General features: G+C 34.8%; 1 protein-coding gene across 2 annotated transcripts in view; it reads left to right on the top strand.

The window, feature by feature from the left end:
• The window catches only part of fhdc1 (FH2 domain containing 1), a 39881-nt gene extending 19283 nt beyond the window's left edge, over nucleotides 1–20598 (top strand). For both annotated transcript variants that reach the window (XM_087237203.1, XM_087237204.1), the window contains exons 3-12: nucleotides 7244–7305; nucleotides 10456–10558; nucleotides 12995–13080; nucleotides 13374–13474; nucleotides 13989–14059; nucleotides 14851–14958; nucleotides 15117–15187; nucleotides 15393–15510; nucleotides 15667–15831; nucleotides 15949–20598. In XM_087237203.1, coding sequence (XP_087093329.1) covers nucleotides 7244–7305; nucleotides 10456–10558; nucleotides 12995–13080; nucleotides 13374–13474; nucleotides 13989–14059; nucleotides 14851–14958; nucleotides 15117–15187; nucleotides 15393–15510; nucleotides 15667–15831; nucleotides 15949–18114 — 3051 coding nt within the window. In that variant the 3' untranslated portion in view covers nucleotides 18115–20598. The remainder of the gene's footprint in view (nucleotides 1–7243; nucleotides 7306–10455; nucleotides 10559–12994; nucleotides 13081–13373; nucleotides 13475–13988; nucleotides 14060–14850; nucleotides 14959–15116; nucleotides 15188–15392; nucleotides 15511–15666; nucleotides 15832–15948) is intronic.
• Nucleotides 20599–20924: the final 326 nt, after the last annotated feature.

Raw genomic sequence — 20924 nt, 5'->3', positions numbered from 1 at the left:
CATTTATCTCTTCTCTACAACCTCAGCTATTTATCTAAATCTAATTCTGATCTAATTTAAATTCATTTTTTAAAGTTGACTGAACAGGACGATCTTTGATAAGAATAATATTGCCTAAGACTAAATTGTATCCAACATGCCATGTATAATAGATGCAACAGTATAGAAAGATAAATGACTACTTGCTTATATAATCACGCAGATATTAGCTGTAATTATACATCTTGTCAGAATGATTGTATACAAGACTCTCCATAAACATTCAGGGCTAAATTTCCCAAAAGCATACACCTAGGTAGATTGCAAAAAAATGATTGAACTGACCTTAATGTTATGAACTGTTTGCCAAAAGCACTGGAAAACTTGAAAAACTCTATAGCTCTATCAGTGCTTTGCACAGGGTTTCTGCAGATTTCATCAAGTTCCAAAACTTTTTAAGACTCTTTTAAGACCATAAAGAATTACATTTTAGACTTATACAGGTTTAAACATAAATATTTTTTCCTACCAGTAGTTGTGAATTGCATTTGCAATAAACAACTGTAATATATATTTAAAAAAAAAGGTTTTACTGCAGTATATTGTTGGTGATTGGATGGATGTCAGCCCGATTGAGTAGCTTTACTATAGGACAAAGCCACACTTATACTTGTTCAAAATGATTTAAGGCCTACAACTCAATATTTCACTGAATTTAATACTTTTTAAGGCCTAAAATTTACTTTTTGATATTTAAGACATTTTGAAACCCAGCAAACACCCTGTCTAGAGTTGTTTTCCGAATAAAATTTAAAAAGTACACTATGTTATTAGCGCACATTATATCTTTTAAGGTTGACAATCGGTGCATTTTTATCTACTATAAAAAAGAAAAATGTTTTAGAAATGTTTTATGGACCCGATTCACAGTTCCAGCTTTCTCAGTAGCAGAAGTCATCATGGTTGGGTAAACTTAGAGCACAGTGACAGGGAGAGTAAAACAATTTTGACAATCTTATTTGCTTAAATAATAAAAGAAACATCGTACAATGGTGTTATCAAGACTTTCAGAAAATGAATGGTGTGAGAGTAATAATGGCAGCTAGAAGAGAGAAAAACGTCAAAATTACTATCCTGGCTATACACTCTCCATTTCAAACGCATCACACAAGCGGTCATTTGTTTTTTTGTTTTTTTTGTAATTTGATGCAAAGATGATATAATACATACATAAATACATATAAATGTTCATATGTTTGAAACAAAAAATGGAAAGACTGGAATGACAGTCTTGATCTGATCACGACAGTTTGACTGCTTGGGTAAAATACGCCACTCTAACCGTTAGTTTGCTGCAAGTAGAAGATGAGGAGGAGCACAAAAACTACCTACTAAATATTTTTCTTTCAGTATGAAATACAGGACCTTTAACTTCAGTCAAGGGCTGTGGGATTATAAAGAAGGATTGTTTTTATTGGCCTTTTTATTAATCTTTTTTTAACATTTATTAAAAACTTACATACTTTTTTAAATAGAACAGAAAATTTCTTCTGCACTTTTTTTAGTCAATTTTCCAGTGCCTCAGTTTATAGGTAGGTTCTTTATATAGTATCTCTTGATTGCTAGTTTATTCTTATATTTGTACAAATATATATATTTTTATTCCCATGGGGAAAGTTAAAAATTGATAAACATCTTGTATGAGGGTAAATCTATTAGTTAGCATTACTTGATATTACTGTTGGTCATTTAACATCAAAATCAAAATTAAAAACATTAAAATTATGATTTAAATTAGACTGCAATCTGCTTCTGTGTACCAAAATACTGAATAAACCTTAATGTTGATCTCTTGAATAATTTTGACATTTTGACAAAGTGGGAGAGGGAGGTCATTTAGGTCATTTGTAATTATCAGAAATCGCATTGCATCTTCACTAAGTATACAATGTTTGTGATTATCGCTTTGTTTCCTCTGCTTTCTGAAGAGACGTAGTTCTTTCATCTTTTATTGTGGCCTTTGGAAGTCTGTGTAATTTGATCCAGTTAATCTGTAGAAAGGATATTAGGAAAATCACATGTTGAGCATTTGCTGTGTGCACTGCAATCACTCAGTGACTCGGCTCACTGATTATATAAGATCTGAGACTACAATATCATAATCAACACTTCTAGAACATCAACATTGATATTTATCTTCTCAACACTTACAAAATCGAATACTGTAAGTGGAAGCTAACAGAAACTTTATATCACTGAACTCTTTGTTTCTTCTTGTTTACTCTTTTCTAAAATATCTGACACATCTGAAACATTTATTTAATATTTAACATGATTTTGTTAATTAGTTATTAGTATTTATGTAAAAAAAAAAGCTAATTGGGGTTTTAACAGACATCATTTTTTTGTATGTTTGCACAGACACTCAAACATATCTTGGTTTGAAAGATCCAACCCTCACTGACATAGGTTAAGAATTTGTCCCATAGCTTATTTGTCCTATTTTGACTGCTACTGTATGTCATAATAAATTGTGAAAATAACCTATCGGAAAAAGGTTTTAAGACCAAGTGGAATCCCGTGTACTTGTTCTGAAGTCATCCCATGACAAATTCGTCGTCCCAAATTCTGACTGAGGAAAGTCAAATGGACTGGCCAGTTAGTTATTTGATATTTAATAAATGAGAATAGGCTACAGTTTAGAATCCTATTTTTTTTTTCTATTGATGATCTAAAAACAGGGTTTCTGCAGATTTCTTCAAATTTAAGACCATTATGAATTATGACTACAGGGCTAAACATTAAGGAGTATTTGTAATGAGCCAACTACTTCTGTGAAAAGATTTTGTTTTTATGGAAGATTATGTAAAAGGATGTCTTGCTTTAGTTTTCTGTCCCTGATTAGAGAATTTAATTTGGAGAATTTGCTGTAAAAATGTCTTAGAGCTGTTGTGAATTGCATCTCTTTGCAATAAAAAAACTTTAAAAATAAAAAAAAACCTTTGAGATGGATTATAGATGATAGGGTGTTGGCCAGATTTGATAGCTTTACTTGGCCATAAGAAAATTAAGACCTGCTTAAAATGACCTACAACACAATATTTCAGTGAATTCAAGACTTTAAGGCCTAAAAGTTTGTTTTTGAAATTTAAGACATTTTAAGACCCTGAGGATACCCTGAATAAATGTGTATTTTCATATTTCTTTATTCTAAATCTTTAGGAATTATTTGTGGTACATTCAAAAGTGTTATGATAACCATCCGAGAAGCTAATCCAGCAAAAAAAATGTCCTTAAAATGTCACTAAAATGCAGTATTTAAACCTCATAATTAAACAGAAAATGAGGCGAATAACTGCAATAGATCCACTTTTTGAGGAAAAAAAAAAGAACCACCTCTTTCACCAGGCTGGCTACGGGCCTGATCATTTTTACAAATATACCCCTAATATACCCCTTTAACAGACATTTAACTGACTACAAGAAACTTTGCATGTACATGTCAACTTAAACTAACCCTAACCTCAACAGTCTCAGAATTAGTTGACATGTACCTGCAATATAACTTAAATTCAACAAACGGACCATCAGTATAAAGTGTGACCTAATTAATTATTTGATATTACAACACCTATTGCTTCTGGTATTGCTAATAATAAAGGTTCATGGTGTTTTAGGTGCTTAAAGTATATAATTTGGTTATACTTTTTTTGCATTTTTAAAGCTGTGAATGCATACATGCAAAAATATATAATTTCAATATATTTGGTTTATATCCAGTGTAAGCATAAGGTACAATAACAAATTAAAAGTAAAATTATCAGATATATTCCAAACAAAGTTATTTTGCAAGATGTGAAAATGTTTGTGTGGCTGTAGATATGCTAAAATTTGATTAGACATCTCTTAAGCTTCTTTTTTTTTTTGTTTTTTTTTTTTGACCGGCAGCTCAGTTTTTGCCCTATGCATTGAACAAACATGTCACTAGGCATGCAACGATAACCGTTTTTAGGGTATACCGCGGTTTGGAAAAGTCAAGGTTTTAAAACTGCCAAAATGTTCTGTTTACATAAATTTTCAGGTACATGTAAGGCTTTTTTTTTTAGTTTTTTTTTTAGTTTTTTTTAGGACAACAGCATCTCCAACAGAAAAGATCTTCAAAGATGTCATTTTAAATTGTAGTTTTTAAAATTTAAAATGTAGTTCAAAATAAAATATAGTGTGTTCAAAGGGGTAAAAGTTGTAGTTTTTTACCCAGGCATTTAAAAAGAATATATTTTAGAGCAGTAATCACAATACCGTGAAACTGTGATATTTTTATCCAAGGTTATCACACCGTCAGTCAGAATCATATATTTCATATAAGCCCATGCCTACATGTCACTATAACTAAAAGCATATGCACCTGAGAGCTTATCGTTTTGCATCTAAGCGGCCAGCTGTGTTTTTGCGTTGTTTTGTGTGGTTGTTGTCAGTCTGGGTAGCTTTGTAATTATCCTCGAAGCCAACAAGTGTACCTGTGCACATCTAATGAAGCTTCTGTATTGTCTGTCGGTAGTGGCGTGCACCATGTGTGTGGTCTCGTTTGTAATTTCAGACACCGCCCTGTTAGTCTTTTGAGTTTGTAATGCGTCACAAATTGCAGGTATCACACACATGGGACATGCAGATGTTTGTGCTAGAGAGAGAGTGACAGGCTTGGTGTATGCTTAGTTACTATTAAAATGAATGCGTCATGTTAGTTAGTAAATGATCTCATGGGTCAAAATGAGTCATCACACTGCTGAGGGTTTCCTGGTGCTGATGCTGTGTTTACCAGAAAAACACTTCTGTATTGTATATGGCAGATGAAAGAACAAGGTACTCAAGGATATACCCTATTAAATTATTACTATTTCAGCAGAAATAATATAATATTATTGTCTGGCTTTTGCTTTACTAAGTAGTTTTAAAAATAGCATACTTTTACTTGAGTACAGTTTGCTCTGTGTTTGTACTTTTACTGTGTGTGTTTTTTTTTTTCATTTTATTTATTACTTTATTTGTTAATTGTTTTGTCTACAGCAATTGGCTAAGAAGAATAATCCATTTCAAGTAAACGCATCAACCTTGTTTCTTTCGGCTTATTATAGGTGCACATATTAATGTAATGTGTTCTCATATTAAATTAATCTCACATTTAAACGTATATTCTATGAATGGTAAATAATTGAACTTACATTTAGAAACAACCTTAAAAGCAAATGCCAATGATGTAAGCTACATTTTTCACTTGCATGCTATAAAGTGGAATAATTTTCAGAGAGTAAAACTCACTCCTTGAGTACTTTTAAAAGGGCTACATTTCACCCATGAGTAGTATTAAGAACATACACTCACCGGCCACTCTATTAGGTACATCTTACCGGGTTGGACACCTTTTTGCCTTTAGAGCTGCCTTAATCCAGTGATAGCATCATGTTGTTGCTGCAGATTTGTGCACATCCACGATCCCAACCTCCCATTTCATCACATCCCAAAGTTGCTTTTTTTTACACCTTGTCCAAATGAATTGTTTTCAAAATAGGCCTACATCATCTATGATTTGCTAAACAGACAACTAGGGTGGGCAACGCAGTGGCGCAGTAGGTAGTGCTGTCACCTCACAGCAAGAAGGTTGCTGGTTCGAGCCTCGGCTGGGTTGGTTGGCGTTTCTGTGTGGAGTTTCCATGTTGTCCCTGCGTTCGCGTGGATTTCTTCTACATGCTCTGGTTTCCATAAAACATGTGCTGGATAAATTGCCGGTTCATTTCGCTGTGGCGACCCCGGATTAATAAAGGGACTAAGCCAAAAAGTAAATGAATGAACAACTAGGGTGAGTCATGTAATACTAGAACTATCTTGGTTCCCTTAGACAGCATAGAATCTTTTCTCCTAGCACTTGAAATGTTAAAAACACAAATAGTTATCAAAATGCACATCTTGTGGACTATCTCACATAAAAAATATCACTTATTGCAAGTAAACATAATGAGCTGAGAGCATAGGTGCTGGAAAGTTCTGAAGTGTTTTCCCACAGCTTGTAGTAGGTTTTCGTCATTGTCCAGTAGTTGGGTATTTTGCAAATATGCCTATTCTTTAGCCAATAAAAATTGTTTTGCCTAAATAATATAAACCTGTACTTTTACGTCAATATGTATACAATAGCTGCTTTTATTTATTTATTTGTTTTATTAAGTTGGCTAACTTTGACATAATCTATATAGATAATTATTATTCCATATGCAAATAAATGTTACATCTTTGTTCTTTAATTTGCACATTGTCAGTAAATAATCAGAAATTTCCACTACTATCAGCACTGTTTTGGAATTTGCTTCTCATGTAAATGTGCCCTGTTTATAAATATGGTCCAATATCAGCTTATTTGGTGCTCACCAAAATTCTATATACATTCATTAATTCATTCAATCATTTTCTTTTTGGCTTAGTCCCGTTATTAATCTGGGGTCGCCACAGCGGAATGAACCACCAATGTATCCTTGACGTTTTACGCAGCGGATGCCCTTCCAGCCACAACCCATCTCTAGGAAACAATCATACTGACTCATACACTACGGACAGTTTAGCCTACCCAGTTCACCTGTACCACATGTCTTTGGACTGTGGAGTAAACCGGAGCACCCGGAGGAAACCCACACAAATCTCCACACAGAAACGCCAACTGACCCAGCCGAGGCTCGAACCAGCGACCTTCTTGCTGTGAGGAGACAGCACTACCTACTGTGCCACTGCGTTGCCCTCTTTATTAAAAAGTTTGTTTGAAATCAACAAAACCTGCAAAATGTAAACACAATTTCTTTGCTGCTGTCTACTTATTATTGTAATATTTTGTAATTAAATTCTACACTATTTTACTATAAAATCTGCTACCACCGCTTTTTAGGAAATTTTAGGAAAGATGAAATGTGGCAGCAAATACAATCTTTTCCTAATAAATAAATACATCAAAGTTACAGTTGAAATATGGGTCAGTGCCTTTAAAAACAGGACGCCGTTTCACTGGATGTCTACCTACAGTCTTCTTGCAACATCAAAAATATACAGTAGTATTTATTTAGCTTTTCAGAAGTTGTATTCAAGTCAGCGCGCCGTAGAATTCTCAAGGTTCAAAATTTGAATGAGCACAACGCTGCTTAAAACACACACAAAAAACACAGTGTTGGTGGTGCTTTGCATATCTTTCCATCCTCATTAATTAATCTCTATTTTTCTGCTTTCCCAGATCAGCATCTTGGACTCCAAGAGAGGAATGAACATTGGAATTTTCCTCAAACAGTTTAAGAAGTATGTTTCTTAAAGTCATCACGTGCAAGAATCGTCTGCATGCATGCGCTCTCTCACAGAAATAAGATCTGGTGGTCAAGGGAAACCCAAAGCTCTTGTGTAAAGATCAATAGCTTTCAGGTTGTGATTGATACTTGAGAGTTCACATGAGGATGAGTTAACTGTGAAAAGTACTGGATACGGATAAGCACATTGAATATTGTTGGTACTCAATAAATGGTGAACCAAGAAAAGAAGTATGTAACAAGAAAAGTTTATACACCGTCCTCACCTGTTGCAAGGTGAAATAGGCAGGTGAAGGTGGATGTGTCTTGTGTAAACAGGCTTTTTTGTTTATTTTTGAACAGGTATTTCCACATCCTCAAAGACAGCATGGCTATAAATGAACTCACAGAAAGATGGCGCTTTCATCTGTGATCAGTGTTACTGTATATCATGTTTTTATCTGTCTGGGATTTTATTGAGTGGTATGGTAACTTTCTCTACTGAGTCACTCGTGTCATAATTAATCCCTGACTTCCAGCATACATTTTTTAAGTGTTAAGACTTCAGTGAATACATTAGTTATTACAGCTTTTGGCTGTATTTTTAGATTTTCAAGGGATAATAATGTACAGTTGAAGCCAGAATTATTAAACCCCCTGAATTATTAGCCCCCCATTTATTTTTTTCCCCAATTTCTGTTAAATGGAGAGAAAAATATTTTCCACATATTTCTAAATATAATAGTTTTAATAACTCATTTCCAATAACTGATTTATTTTATCTTTGCCATGATGATAGTAAATAATATTTTACTAGATATTTTTCAAGACACTTCTATACAGCTTAAAGTGGCATTTAAAGGCTTAACTAGGTTATTTAGGTTAACTAGGCAAGTTATAGACTATCGAAAAAATATACCTTAAATGGGCTAATAATTTTGACCTTAAAATGTTTTTTAAAAAATTAAAAACTGACTTTATTCTAGCCAAAATAAAACTAATAAGACTTTCTCTAGAGGAAAAAATATTATCAGACATAATGTGAAAATTTCTTTGCTCTGTTAAACATCCTTTGGGAATTGTCTTTAACTACTATGCAGAGCAGGGGTGTCAAACTCCCGCAACCCAGCAATTTAGTTCCAGCCCTGCTTCAACACACCTATCTGTATCAAGCAAGCCTAAAGCACTTAATTAGTTTGATCAGGTGTGTTTAATTATAGTTGAAACTAAACTGTGCAGAGCTGCAGCCCTCCAGGAACTGAGTTTGACATCTGTAATGTAGAGTAAGATGATCTCCCTGCACACGCCCCTATAATGTTTCCATTGACCATTAGATTTGACCACACACCATCTTTTTTGTTAGTGAAAATTATTTAAGTTTTACAGCTAAAATGTATTATTTGTTTTGGATTTAGTTTGAGGGGGAAAAAAAAACAGAAAACAGGATGTGTGTCAGTGTAATAGATCTGTCCATAGATCTGGTTTCTCTCATTTTTAGGCAAACAACAAAAGATAAAAAAACAGAGAGCTTTGTAACTTTAAAAATAAAGGTTTGTTTAATTTGTACCGCAAAAACTACGCAGCACAAGTAACTGTATGTGACTCTGGATAACAAAAGAAGTTAATTCTTGGAGATTGAAATCATCTGAAAACTAATTGAATAAGCTTTTTTTTTAATGTTTGTTTAGTTAGGATATTATTTGATCAAGGTTTAAAATCTAAATATGAACAAAATAGCCTTTAAAGTTGTCTAAAAAGTTCTTAATGCTTATTTCTGGAAAACCACAACAACCAAACAACTCAAAAACATTTGATACATTTACTTTTATTTGTACTTACGTATAAATATATTTATGGAGGATCATCTTTATTTAATAATTTTGGCCCAGTTTTGATACAAATACACCCATCAAACCTAATTGAAATAAAAATACTATATGCATTTTAGCATAATACTATTATAATTTAATACAGTTATAATATAACAGGCGACAGGGTGCTGCTGGGGTAGCGCTGTCACCTAACATCGAGAAGGTCGATGGTTCGCGCCTCGGCTGGATCATTTGGCATTTCTTTGTCGAGTTTGCATGTTCTCCCTATGTTTGTGTGGGTTTTCCCCACAGTCCAAAGACATGGACAATACAAATTGGCCATAGTGTATGTGTGTGAATAAGAGTGTATGAGTGTTTCCCAGTGATGGGTTGCAGCTGGAAGGGCATCCGCCACGTAAAACATATGCTGGATAAATTGGTGGTTTATTCCTCTGTGGAGACCCCAGATTAATACAGGGACTATGCCAAAAAAAAAAAATGAATGAATAAACAATGCTATTGTGATATTTTGTGATGCAAGATTGTGGTCAGATTACCCACCCCAGCTAAATATGAAATGTTTTATGGCTTCATGGGCATTTAGTAATTTGAGTAATTTGATGACACTGTAATTTATTTAGATACCATTTATAATATACAGTATTGATGAACTATGATTTACAGTGCATTATTTGGTAATTTTTCATGATCCATATACCAAGTAATTGGAATAGTTAAGTTTAAACTTACACATCCTTTCAACGAAGACATGCGTCTTTACGTAATAAATAACACATAACACGTAGCACACCATAGTGATACACATTACTGTATCCCAGCCTCAAAAGTAGAAAATACAAACTTCACAGTAGTGTCTTGCAGAACAACATGTACAGAATTTGTAGCTGTTTTGCAAAAAAAGTTTAATTTATAATAATTACACAGCAATTAAGGCAACCAATCCAACCTTAAATGCCTACATTGTATAAGTCAACAGTCTTAAACTATATTCCTGAACTCTGCACCTTTTTCTCCAACCCAAATTAAACACACTACTAGATACAACTAATCCTAATCAAGTTGTTCAAGATTACTTGAGACTATCAAGCAGGTTTGAGTTGGAGGTGTTTGAAGCTAAACTATGCAGAGCTGTGGCCCTCCATAAATCGAGTTTATGACCTATAGTATTTGTATATACTGTACATAAATCGCAATGTCTGTGTATAGTTAAAGCTTTGTATTAACGCTTTTTTTTTGGAGCAAACACTGGAATATACTACAATGTAATCCAATGAACATCTTGGTTGCATTTCATGAGCCAAGAATTGATTTTCTGTTGCGTATTTTTCCCTCAGGTCCAATCATGCAATAGTAGAGGACATCCGTCTGTTCAACAGTAAGCAATATGGAGCTGAGCCGCTGAAAGAACTGCTCAAACTACTACCAGAAGCAGATGAGGTGAGACTCGAAACCTTACCTGTATGCCATATTTGCGTAGTCACGTTTACTCTACCACTATAACCTTGATCCAATCACTACTATGTGTAAACAAGAAACTGTGTGCATTAAAAACAAATGAATTCAATCCTTAAACCAGATTTGCGGTAGTCAGAGATTCATATTATTTCCAGTGTAATTGCTGCATTATTGTTGTTATTATCTAAATGTGTCCCAGACAACATCTAGACCACTTAACAATTAATAACTACATCATGTAGGGTTTTGAACAACATGTATATAGTTACAAATCAGTATGTGTGTGCATGTCTGTGCAGTATACAGTATTCATCATATTGTGAGAACCAAATGTCTCCACAAGTGTAGTAATACCAGTAAATTTTGAGCTTGTAGAGAGTCACTTTTTGGTTCCTATTAGTAAATTTATTCCTAAATTAAACAGAATGAAGAATTTTGCAAATGTTAAGATGCAGATTGTTTCCTGTAAGGGTTGCATTTAGGAGTAGGGGGATAGATTAAAGTGATTATACAGTATAAAAAGTATCAAATCTATGGGAAGCCCCTATAAAGATAGCTTTACAACTGTGTTTAGCTTTATTTCTTTAAGTCATTTTTACTACTTTAAGCTTTTTTTTTAGTAATTTAGTTGATTTTCCACAAAATGCAAATCAAAAAGACAAAAACATTAAAGACATCTATTCATTTGTTGCATAAGTGAAAGAACAAGCACATCTATTTCCAACAAGTACAGAGACGATTTTATCCATGGAATATAAACAGCACAATAATGTCAATCCCAGTGTCCATATAATTTAGAAAAAATTCCTATACCTTGCAGAAAAGATCTGTTTTACAATGAATTATACAAAGTATTCCAGTGATAATGGCTCCATTAAAACTTTAGCCAGCCCTTCATTTTGTGTTGAAAAAGTCATGACATTTAAGAACCTACGGGTAATCACAGGAGTGCTATCAGGTAATCCTGCAGTATTAACAACAAAATCCAAATTCAAAATCTTTTGCATTTCACAAAGTTTTTTACAGCAGTAATCCTGTATAATCCGGCATGACCATAAATAGTGAGAGTGAAATTTCAGTTTTACATTTAAAAAAGGGCAAAAGAAAATGTTAGAATTATGTCTGCTATTATAGGGATATACACTTACCGGCCACTTTATTAGGTACACTAAACTAGTACCGGGCTGGACCCCTTTTTGCCTTAATCCTTTGTGGCATAGATTTAACAAGGTACTGGAAAATTCCTCAGACATTTTGGTCCATATAGACATGATAGAATCACGCAGTTGCTGTAGATTCATCGACTGCACATCCATAATGCGAATGTCCACCACATCCCAAAGGTACTTTGGATTTTACTAAAGTAAAATCATTGTCATGTTCAAGAAACTAGTCTGAGATGATTTGCGCTTTGACATGACCCGTTATTCTGCTAGCAGTAGCCATCAGAGAATGGGTACACTGTGGTCATAAGGGACTGGCATGGTTAGCTACAATACTCAAGAAGGCTGTGGTGTTGACACGATGCTCAATTAGTTTTAATGAAAAAGAAAATATCCCCCACATTACGGTATTGTGATTACTGCTCTAAAATATATATATATTTAAATGTCTGGGTAAAAAACAAAGCCTTTTCCCCTTTGAAAACAATATTTTTTTTATTTTTTGAAAGATTTTTAATATTTCGGAACAGTAAACATGTCAGGCTAAATAATTAATTTGAATCATTGACTTCTGCTGGCCACAGGTTTCTTTACAATTTAAAAACTTCATCTTTGGATACCTTTTCTGCTGGAGATACTGTTGTCTTAAAAAAAAAAAGTAAATAAAAAAAATCTTACACATCCCGTAGGAACAGTATTACAGAAATTTTCGGTGGTTATAAAACCTTGACTTTTCCAAACCTGCGGTACACCTTAAAAGGAATTCACAATATACCATATTAATTACATTTCGTATGTTTATAATAACTAGGTCTTATACTTGCCATTATCTATAATCTTTAATTTAAGTATGTGTCTTTAATCAGAAAAAGAGATTGTGTTGAGATATAAATAATAATACTGTGGCCAATAAAGAGAAGCCAAAAATCATGTATGGCAGATAATCGATAAATGGCAAACATTTCTTTATTATATGCAAGTATGTTATTTTCAGCTCTGAACCTGGAGACCCACTGCTCTGCACATGTTGTATATCTTTCTTTAACACACATGATGCCCAGTATAGATTTATTTGTGTTTAACAATCTTATTATCATTGCTTTAAAGATTAACTTTTCAAGACAGCAAAGGTAATCTATATTATAAAAAAGAATGACTTGCATGTAGAATGAACAAAAATCTACTGTACATGCAAATGTTTTGTATTTTGTTGTTACTTAAATGTGGCTTTTAAAAATTCACATTAATTCACTAGGTGAAGAGATTGAGAGAATTCAAAGGAGACGCAAATAAGCTGACACTGGTTGATTCCTTCATGTTCCAGCTCATTCAAGTACCACGGTAGGAGATCTCCCTTCTATCAATTAAAATACTAATCTAGTGTTTTCCAACCCTGTTTCTGGAGGCACACCAGCAGTACATGTTTTAGCTGTCTTCCTTATCTGAACCATTCATTTTAGGTTTTAGTCTCTTCTGATGTTCTGATGATTTGATTCAGGTGTGTTTGAATAGGAAGAGGTTGAAAATGTGTACTGTTAGTGTGCCTTCAAGAACAGGGTTGGGAAACACTGTCCTGATCTATCATTGATATCTAAATCTTCATAAAACTTAGGATTTTGTGTTCAATTTTACAGCTTTGATGTGCGTATCGAGGTCATGGTACTTCAAGAAGAGTTTTTCCCATTATGTACTGCCATGAGTCGTGACATCAACATTGTGCGCCAGGCAACTGAAGGTATGAACATACTAGGCATATTACCAAGTAATCTCAAGGTCACCAGCTATCCACCCTATATAATCTGATGCACCATTGACCATTTTCAAAAGATTCGCTGTGATGTGTGGGCCAATAAACAGTAGATTGAAGTTTCAGCAGGACTGAGTTGAGTGCGTTTTGCTGAGTCATTTTCTATCACTCAGCTGTGCCTGTATTAGCCTTCTCTAAGAAACCAATGGCTCATGACCTTTTAGTCCTGACAGTACTGAAATACACTCCTATTAATCTTTGCCCTGGTGTAAGAACTAAATTGAGTTTTGTTAATTCTGCAGTAACTATTTCTAGCAGCCTTTCAAGAAGTACCCAATGTTATATTGTCAGCACTTTTTTCTCCTTTAAAAAAGACATTAAGCATTAGTTTTCCTTTTAATTTCTTCGGCTTTACAATGGGAAGGATAGTAATAGCATTTGGAGCATTGTGTAATTTACCAAATGGCCTGTGATTGTTATGTTTCCACTGATTATTCTACAGATCTAATGAATTGTGAAGAGCTCCATGCCATTTTACATTTGGTTCTCCAAGCGGGAAATATCATGAACGCAGTAAGTCTCTTTGTCTACCCAGCTTTTTCTCAGTTTATTGTAATTGCAGAGTTCCCTAAACTTTTTGCTTCATCTGCTTTTTTTGAACATAACATATATATACATATATATATACTTTTAATAACAAATTTCTAACAACTAATTTATTTTATCTTTGCCATGATAACAGTAAATAATATTTGACTAGATATTTTTCCAGGCACTTCTATACAGCTTAAAAGTGACATTTAAAGGCTTAACTATGTTAATTAGGCAGGTTAGTGTAATAAGGCAAGTCATTGTATAACAATGGTTTGTTTTGTAGACTATCGAAAACACACACACACATGTATGTGTGTGTATGTATATATATATATATATATATATATATATATATATATATATATATATATAATAATTATGTCTTTAAAATGGTTTCTAAAATATTTAAAACTGCTTTTATTTTAGCCAAAATAAAACAAATACTTTCTCCAGAAGAAAAAATATCAGACATACTCTGAAAATATCCTTTCTCTGTTTACTTAATTTAAGAAATATTTAAAAAAGAAAAACAAAATTTGAAGGGGGGGCTAATAATTCTGACTTCAACTGTGTGTATACATACAGACAGACAAACACACACACACACAAACACACACATATATATATATGTGTTTATGTATGTATGTATGCATGCATATCTTTTCAATATGTCTTTTCAACGACTGTACTCCTCATTTTTAAATCAACAAGTGTTGGTGGTTTTTATTGCATTGACCAGGCATTGACTGATCTTCTCTGTGTTTTCACAGGGTGGCTATGCAGGAAACGCTGTAGGCTTCAAATTGTCCTCTCTTCTCTCTCTGGCTGACACAAAGGCCAACAAGCCTGGCATGAACCTGCTCCATTTTGTGGCATTAGTGAGTTGTACTGTACACAACCAGTAGCAGAGTTTTCTTCATTTTCAAATACATATTTTTGGTTTTAGGAAATACACTGTAGTAGAAGTAGCAATAGTAATGGCAACATTTTGTTTTAGCTGCTTTGACTTTGATTTGTCTTGATTTTTCTTACGAAGGAAGCACAGAAAAAGGATGAGGCACTTTTAAAGTTCCCAGAGAAGCTAACACATATTCAGAGTGCAGCCAGGTAATGTCAGTGTTAATTTTGCAAAACTAATAATTTTCTCCTATTAATATTCAATTAATCTTCTATAAACCTTTACAAAATATTACATATCTTGTTGCACAAGACTACAGCAATATCAAAAAAAAAGTCTATTACTTCTAGTGCAAACTTTTTTTATAATCATTAATCTTTCTGTAAACCCTTACTTTGTCTTACTCTTATATAGAATTTCAGTAGAAAATATAGAAGGAGAGTTTTCCTCACTCTATGTGAAAACACGGTCTTTGGAACAGAAGATTCAAGATGACGATGAGCTGCAAAAGCAGCTAGATCCATTTTTGCAGGTAAAATAAAGAACAATTTCCCCAAATAGATTTTCATAGTTGATTTATTTTGTTATTTAGTATTGTTTGTATTTCTGTTGTCTTTCTGTTTTAATCTCATTTGCTATAATGAACCACTAATAAAAATGGCTCACCTGCATTTCTCTTGTTTGCTAGAGCTCTGCAAAAGCCTTGCAGGACCTTAAGCACCGCAGGCTGGACTTGCGCAAAGAGGGTAATGCCCTCATTGACTTCTTCTGTGAAGACAAAGACACCTTCAAATTGGATGAGTGCTTCAGAATCTTCCAAGATTTCTGTCTAAAGTTCAAAAAAGCTGTGAAGGTATACACACATTAACTAAAAAAGCCTACCTGTCTATCCATTGTGGCATTTATGCATCATGATAGAGATTATATATTTCTGAACACACACTTTAATAGCAATTTATTGTAATTGCAGGACAACTCGGACAGAGAACTGAAAGAGGAAGCTAGACAGCGCCGCTTACGGGAACTAGAGGAGAGACGGTGTGCCTGGGGTGCAGCCAATATTGAAACAGGTGGTAATGGAGGTTTTGGTCGCAGCAGCAGTGAAAATGATGTTGACATCTTAACCAAAGATGGCCTCCTAGACTTCCTGCTTCAATCAAGACCTCAAAGCCCCCACAGTCCTTTAGGACGCTCAGCTAGTGCTCGCCGCTACCACCACACATCTAGTGACCGCAGCCTCCGTGGCTATATGGAGCTGGTCTCTGGGTCTTCAGCAAGTGAATACGCCAAATTCAGCAGCCTGCCACGTTCAAGCAGGAACCATCAAAGAAAGACCATGCCATGGCTTGTCTTGCAGGATGATAATAGAGAGCTAGATCCACAAAGTCAGGTTTACCAAGAGAAGCTAGCAGCTTCACCAACGGCTGAGACTGAACCAATCAGTCCTTTGGCAAGATACTCAAATTTAGGCTACAACTTGAACAGTGATCCCTATAGTAATAATAATAACAACTATAGTTCTCTTTCTGAAGGTGGTCTTACACCTCGATTAAATAAAACAAAGAATGTCTTTCAGGGGACATCTGGTCAAGGCATTGGACACATGAATGTTTCTGTTGAGAAACGCAAACTAGTGCCTGGGCTTCAACCCTTTGAGATAACCAGCCAGATCAATAATAACAGTCATGTTTCTTTGGACAATCAACATGAAGTGTGTGTGACTGATCTGGAACGAGAAGACCTTCCCAAAGCTTTTGTTCTTGATACACCACCATCTAGTAGGAGTTCTGAGGAGGGGCATAAGCTAGAAAAAGTATGGAATGACAAAATAATCTCATCACAGAGAGACGAAGCAGACACAAGTACCTTCTCTTCAACATCTTGTGACACCCCATTGCCCCTTGATCCCTCCAGTAAGAAACCTGTGTTTTATGTCATGGACTGCACTGAAACGGATTGTTCCATTGTGTTGGACTGTTCTGAGATTGAGAGTTCTCCTATTATAAAAGAAGGACCTGGACTTATCCCAAAGTTACAGGATGTCAACTTTCCAAGAATCATTCAAGACACCAATTCTCTTTCATCCAATTTTGAGTCTTCAGACTGTCACTTTGTGTCCACATCAAGTGATGAACCATTTGTAGGAAGGGTCGATCAAACTTCAGAATCAGTCAGTCCATCTGTAACAACTGAAGAAGCAGAGACAGACAGCTGTGATACAGCTGAAGGGCAAAGAGTTGATGAGAAAGGTGTTCAGACAGGTAGCCCCAAAACAACACTTATCAAAACCAAGACTTCATCCAAAGGGATGACTGCTCACACCAGCCGTCCTACAAGAACCCTCACAGCTACTGAGACTCAGAACATGCGAAAAGTAGTGCCCATTACAAGGCAAAATCGATCTAGTAGCAGCATGAGAAAGGTTGATAAACCACCTGTACATGAGAGCTCTGAACCCAGACGTCCATTTCGAGACCAAAGCATGCCAGCCAGAAGAGGCGAGAGACAAGGTAGACCTACAAGACATTCAAGCCTCCCACCAGAGGATCCTAGGACACCAAGAGGTTCGACACCAAGCAGCTCTCGTTGGGGAAGGGACTCAATTCAACACAGGCCCTCCATCAAGAAAGCCAATGCCAAACCTGTTCGTAACATTCCTAAACCAGCACCAGAGGAAAAGATGTGTCGCTCTACAATGCGTGCCTTGGCTCAAGCTCAGGCTCAAGGAACCTCAGAAGGAGGTACCGCTGACAGCCCTAACACCACCCCAAAAAGTTCTTCACCTTTGCCTAGCTTTGCTCGCAACACTGTGGCATCTACTTCTAGATCTAAAAAAGACATGTCATCAGCAACTGTAACCGGAACACCATCAAAGAGCCTATCGAGAACTAGCTCTCAGAGATTGCCTGGTGGTAGAACAGAGTCTGTCAGTAGCGGGCCTTTACCAAGGAGTGAGGATAAACTAGGAGGCTCGATTAGGAGGGTTCAAAGTGTAAGAGCTTCCAGTCGAAGCAGTGACACACCTTCACAATCTGGTCGGGATCACTCCCTTAAAAGTAGCAGTTTCTCAGACAGATCCACACCAACTAGAGACACCATCATCTCCAGCAGGACCAGCAAACCCACATGGAAATAGGGCGGACTTGTTAAATAGTGGTTCTAAAAACAATGTTCAACAAGGAAAATCTTTTTTTTTCTGCACATACTTAAGAGGCACAAATGCCTTTTAAATTATTCTGAATGTATCTACAGCCTTTGTAGCTGAATTTGTGTTGCTAGATGCTCAGCAAGACTTTCAAGAATTCCATGAGCTACTGTCACCATTTGACAGCACATTTAATAGCACTTCCACATCCACGAGAGGATGGTTTTGATGGCCTTTTCTTACATATACTTGACACGTTTTCATCTGTCACAGAAAACACATCAATCACAAATTGTACTTGGTGTTAGATTAAACATGTTTTATATTCTATATTAATACTAAGACCTTGTTGAGATGTTCTCACAAATTGCTGAGAGCAAATAAAATAGAAAACAATGTCAAATATATACACACATATGCTTGCTCTATTTTATATATGTAGTAAAAGTAATTGTAGTACTGTTTACTAGGGTAACATTTCAATTTAAACAACTTAATGAACACACAAAGATTCATCTAAATGTTCACAGTGCATGATGACAAATCAACCTGAAGACTGTTTGATCTTACATGTCTATGAATGTTCTCCAAATACACCTTAGTGTAGCTGATGCAATGAGTACTACAGCTAGTAGTTCGAAGATGCCTCTCCAGTGATGGTTTTTAAAATGCTCAAAATACTTTGCCGAGTTGCTTGTTTTCAATATGCCTTTTCATGCAGGGTACAAGCGCTGTACACTGTCTTGCTGCTGATGACACTGTATTTTGTGACTTCTCTGTGAACATGCTGTACTGCTAGCTCTTTATTTTTAAAGCCATATGGTCAACCAGGAGTGGCAAAACCTGGTGCTAGAGACTGTGAAGTTTCAGTTTGGCCTGAGAAAGCTCATACAACATATGCATCAAATGTTCTCACAGTATCTGCTTAATATTAATTTGACAGGTAGTCAAATAAAAGTATGTTTACATACAAAAGTATGTGTTGCTTTAAACCTAGCAAAATCAGTGTTAGAATTAGCGCTAACATTTTACAATATGGTTCAAAAAACGAATACTTAACGGAATTTAATATTAATATTTTTATTAATCTGTCTTATCTGTCTGTGTGTGTTTTGCATGTGTCTGTATTCAAAATGTCTCCACAATTACTATATAGCAATACCAGTAAGTTTTGACATTGTGAAGACATTTTTTGTCCCCATGATGAAAACAGCTCATTAATTATACAAAAATGATATTTTGAAAATGTAAAAGATTGCAGATTGTTTCCTGTGAGGGTTTGGTTTAGGGTTAGCATTACGTCTTCAGGAGGTCTTCATAAAAATAGCTGTAAAAGTGTGGGCAGACCTTGTATTCCTTATGTTGTGTTGTGTGTATGCGAGTTTCCCTAATGTTAAAATTATGTAAATGTAAAAAAATTAAAGGGATGGTTCACCTGAAACTGTAATTTACCATTTATCAGTTTCTTTTTTTAAGGTACTTTGAAGAATATTGGAAAAAAATAAAAAATAAAAAATTCTATGGAAGTCATTGGCTACTGGTTTTCCAACATTCAAAATAATTTATTTTGTTTTGTTGGTATTTCTATTTTTGTATGAACCATTTCTTTAATTTATTATGAATAAATAAGAACAAAAGGACATTTATAAACTAACATGAACCCACTGTAGATTAATACATATTATGAACATTGTTTTTCACTACTAGCATCTAATATCATAATTAGTTAACTAAACTGTGTTAACAAATCGAACCAAACTGTAAAGTGTTATCGGTCATGCATAATGACAGTGGTTAAAGCTGTTCAATATGACCCAGACACCACGCAAAGTAAAGCTTTTTTGACATTTATCTTTAAGCTGTGTCTACTCCCTCCATGTGGGTGCTGAATATGATCACAATAAATAGGTTATGTGAAAGAATTATAGATGAAAGATAAACGCTAATAGAGAGTTGTCAGCTAATGGTGAAATCAATTCTGATTTTAAATGATGACAACTTAAAACAGCCTAAAATCCAAATTTCTACATCTAGAATCACATTTGCCACCTCTGGTTCTTATATTCTGATGGCTCACTCATCAAGTGAATCCTTGGCTTACACAGAGTTCTGCAGATGTACCTTATTTACAATGTACAATGCCTTTTTATGTTCCTAGAAAGGCTTATGTATTGACTTATCTGTGTTTAGCACTGATTTATTAACATGCTTTAGAATGCATCCATGGCAACATGGTGAAATCTGACACAATGGAATCCTTGTTCCAGCTGTAGATAGGAGTTAAAACTAGCAAATTCACTTTAAGCTATGACTTTGACATGAAATGAAAGTTGCATATATGTCAATGTGATGTGATGATATTTTATTGATATTGCTTCAGTTTTCTATTTTGAATGTTATTTCTGAGCCCTTTCCTCTGTGATTGTAGCACTACAATCATTATAAGCTAATCAATAAAACTACACGTGAAAAAGATGTATGTACACTGAGCAAATGTCAGTTTACAACTGTGATGTGTTCATTTTGTGAAGAAATGTGAATAATGTTAAAGGTCACTGCAGATTTTTTCAAAGCACCTGACAATTTTGAGATTTTGGGGGTTTTCATTGTGTATTTTGAGTACAGTAAAGAACTAAAATACACTTTTTAGATTTTTGTTTTGTAACAGCATATCAGTGAAAGTCTGTAGATTTAAAATAAATTAATTTTTGTTTCTCTCCTACATTGCTCCTCTCAATGGCCACTCAAAATCCTGGCACATTCTAAAACACTTAATGTGAAAAAAAGCTTAACATGGCTTA

This window comes from Danio rerio, chromosome 1 (genome assembly GCF_052040795.2).
Source record: "Danio rerio strain M-AB ecotype USA chromosome 1, GRCz13ab, whole genome shotgun sequence".
Lineage (NCBI taxonomy): Eukaryota > Metazoa > Chordata > Actinopteri > Cypriniformes > Danionidae > Danio > Danio rerio.
This window is presented reverse-complemented; position numbering and strand designations above follow the sequence as displayed.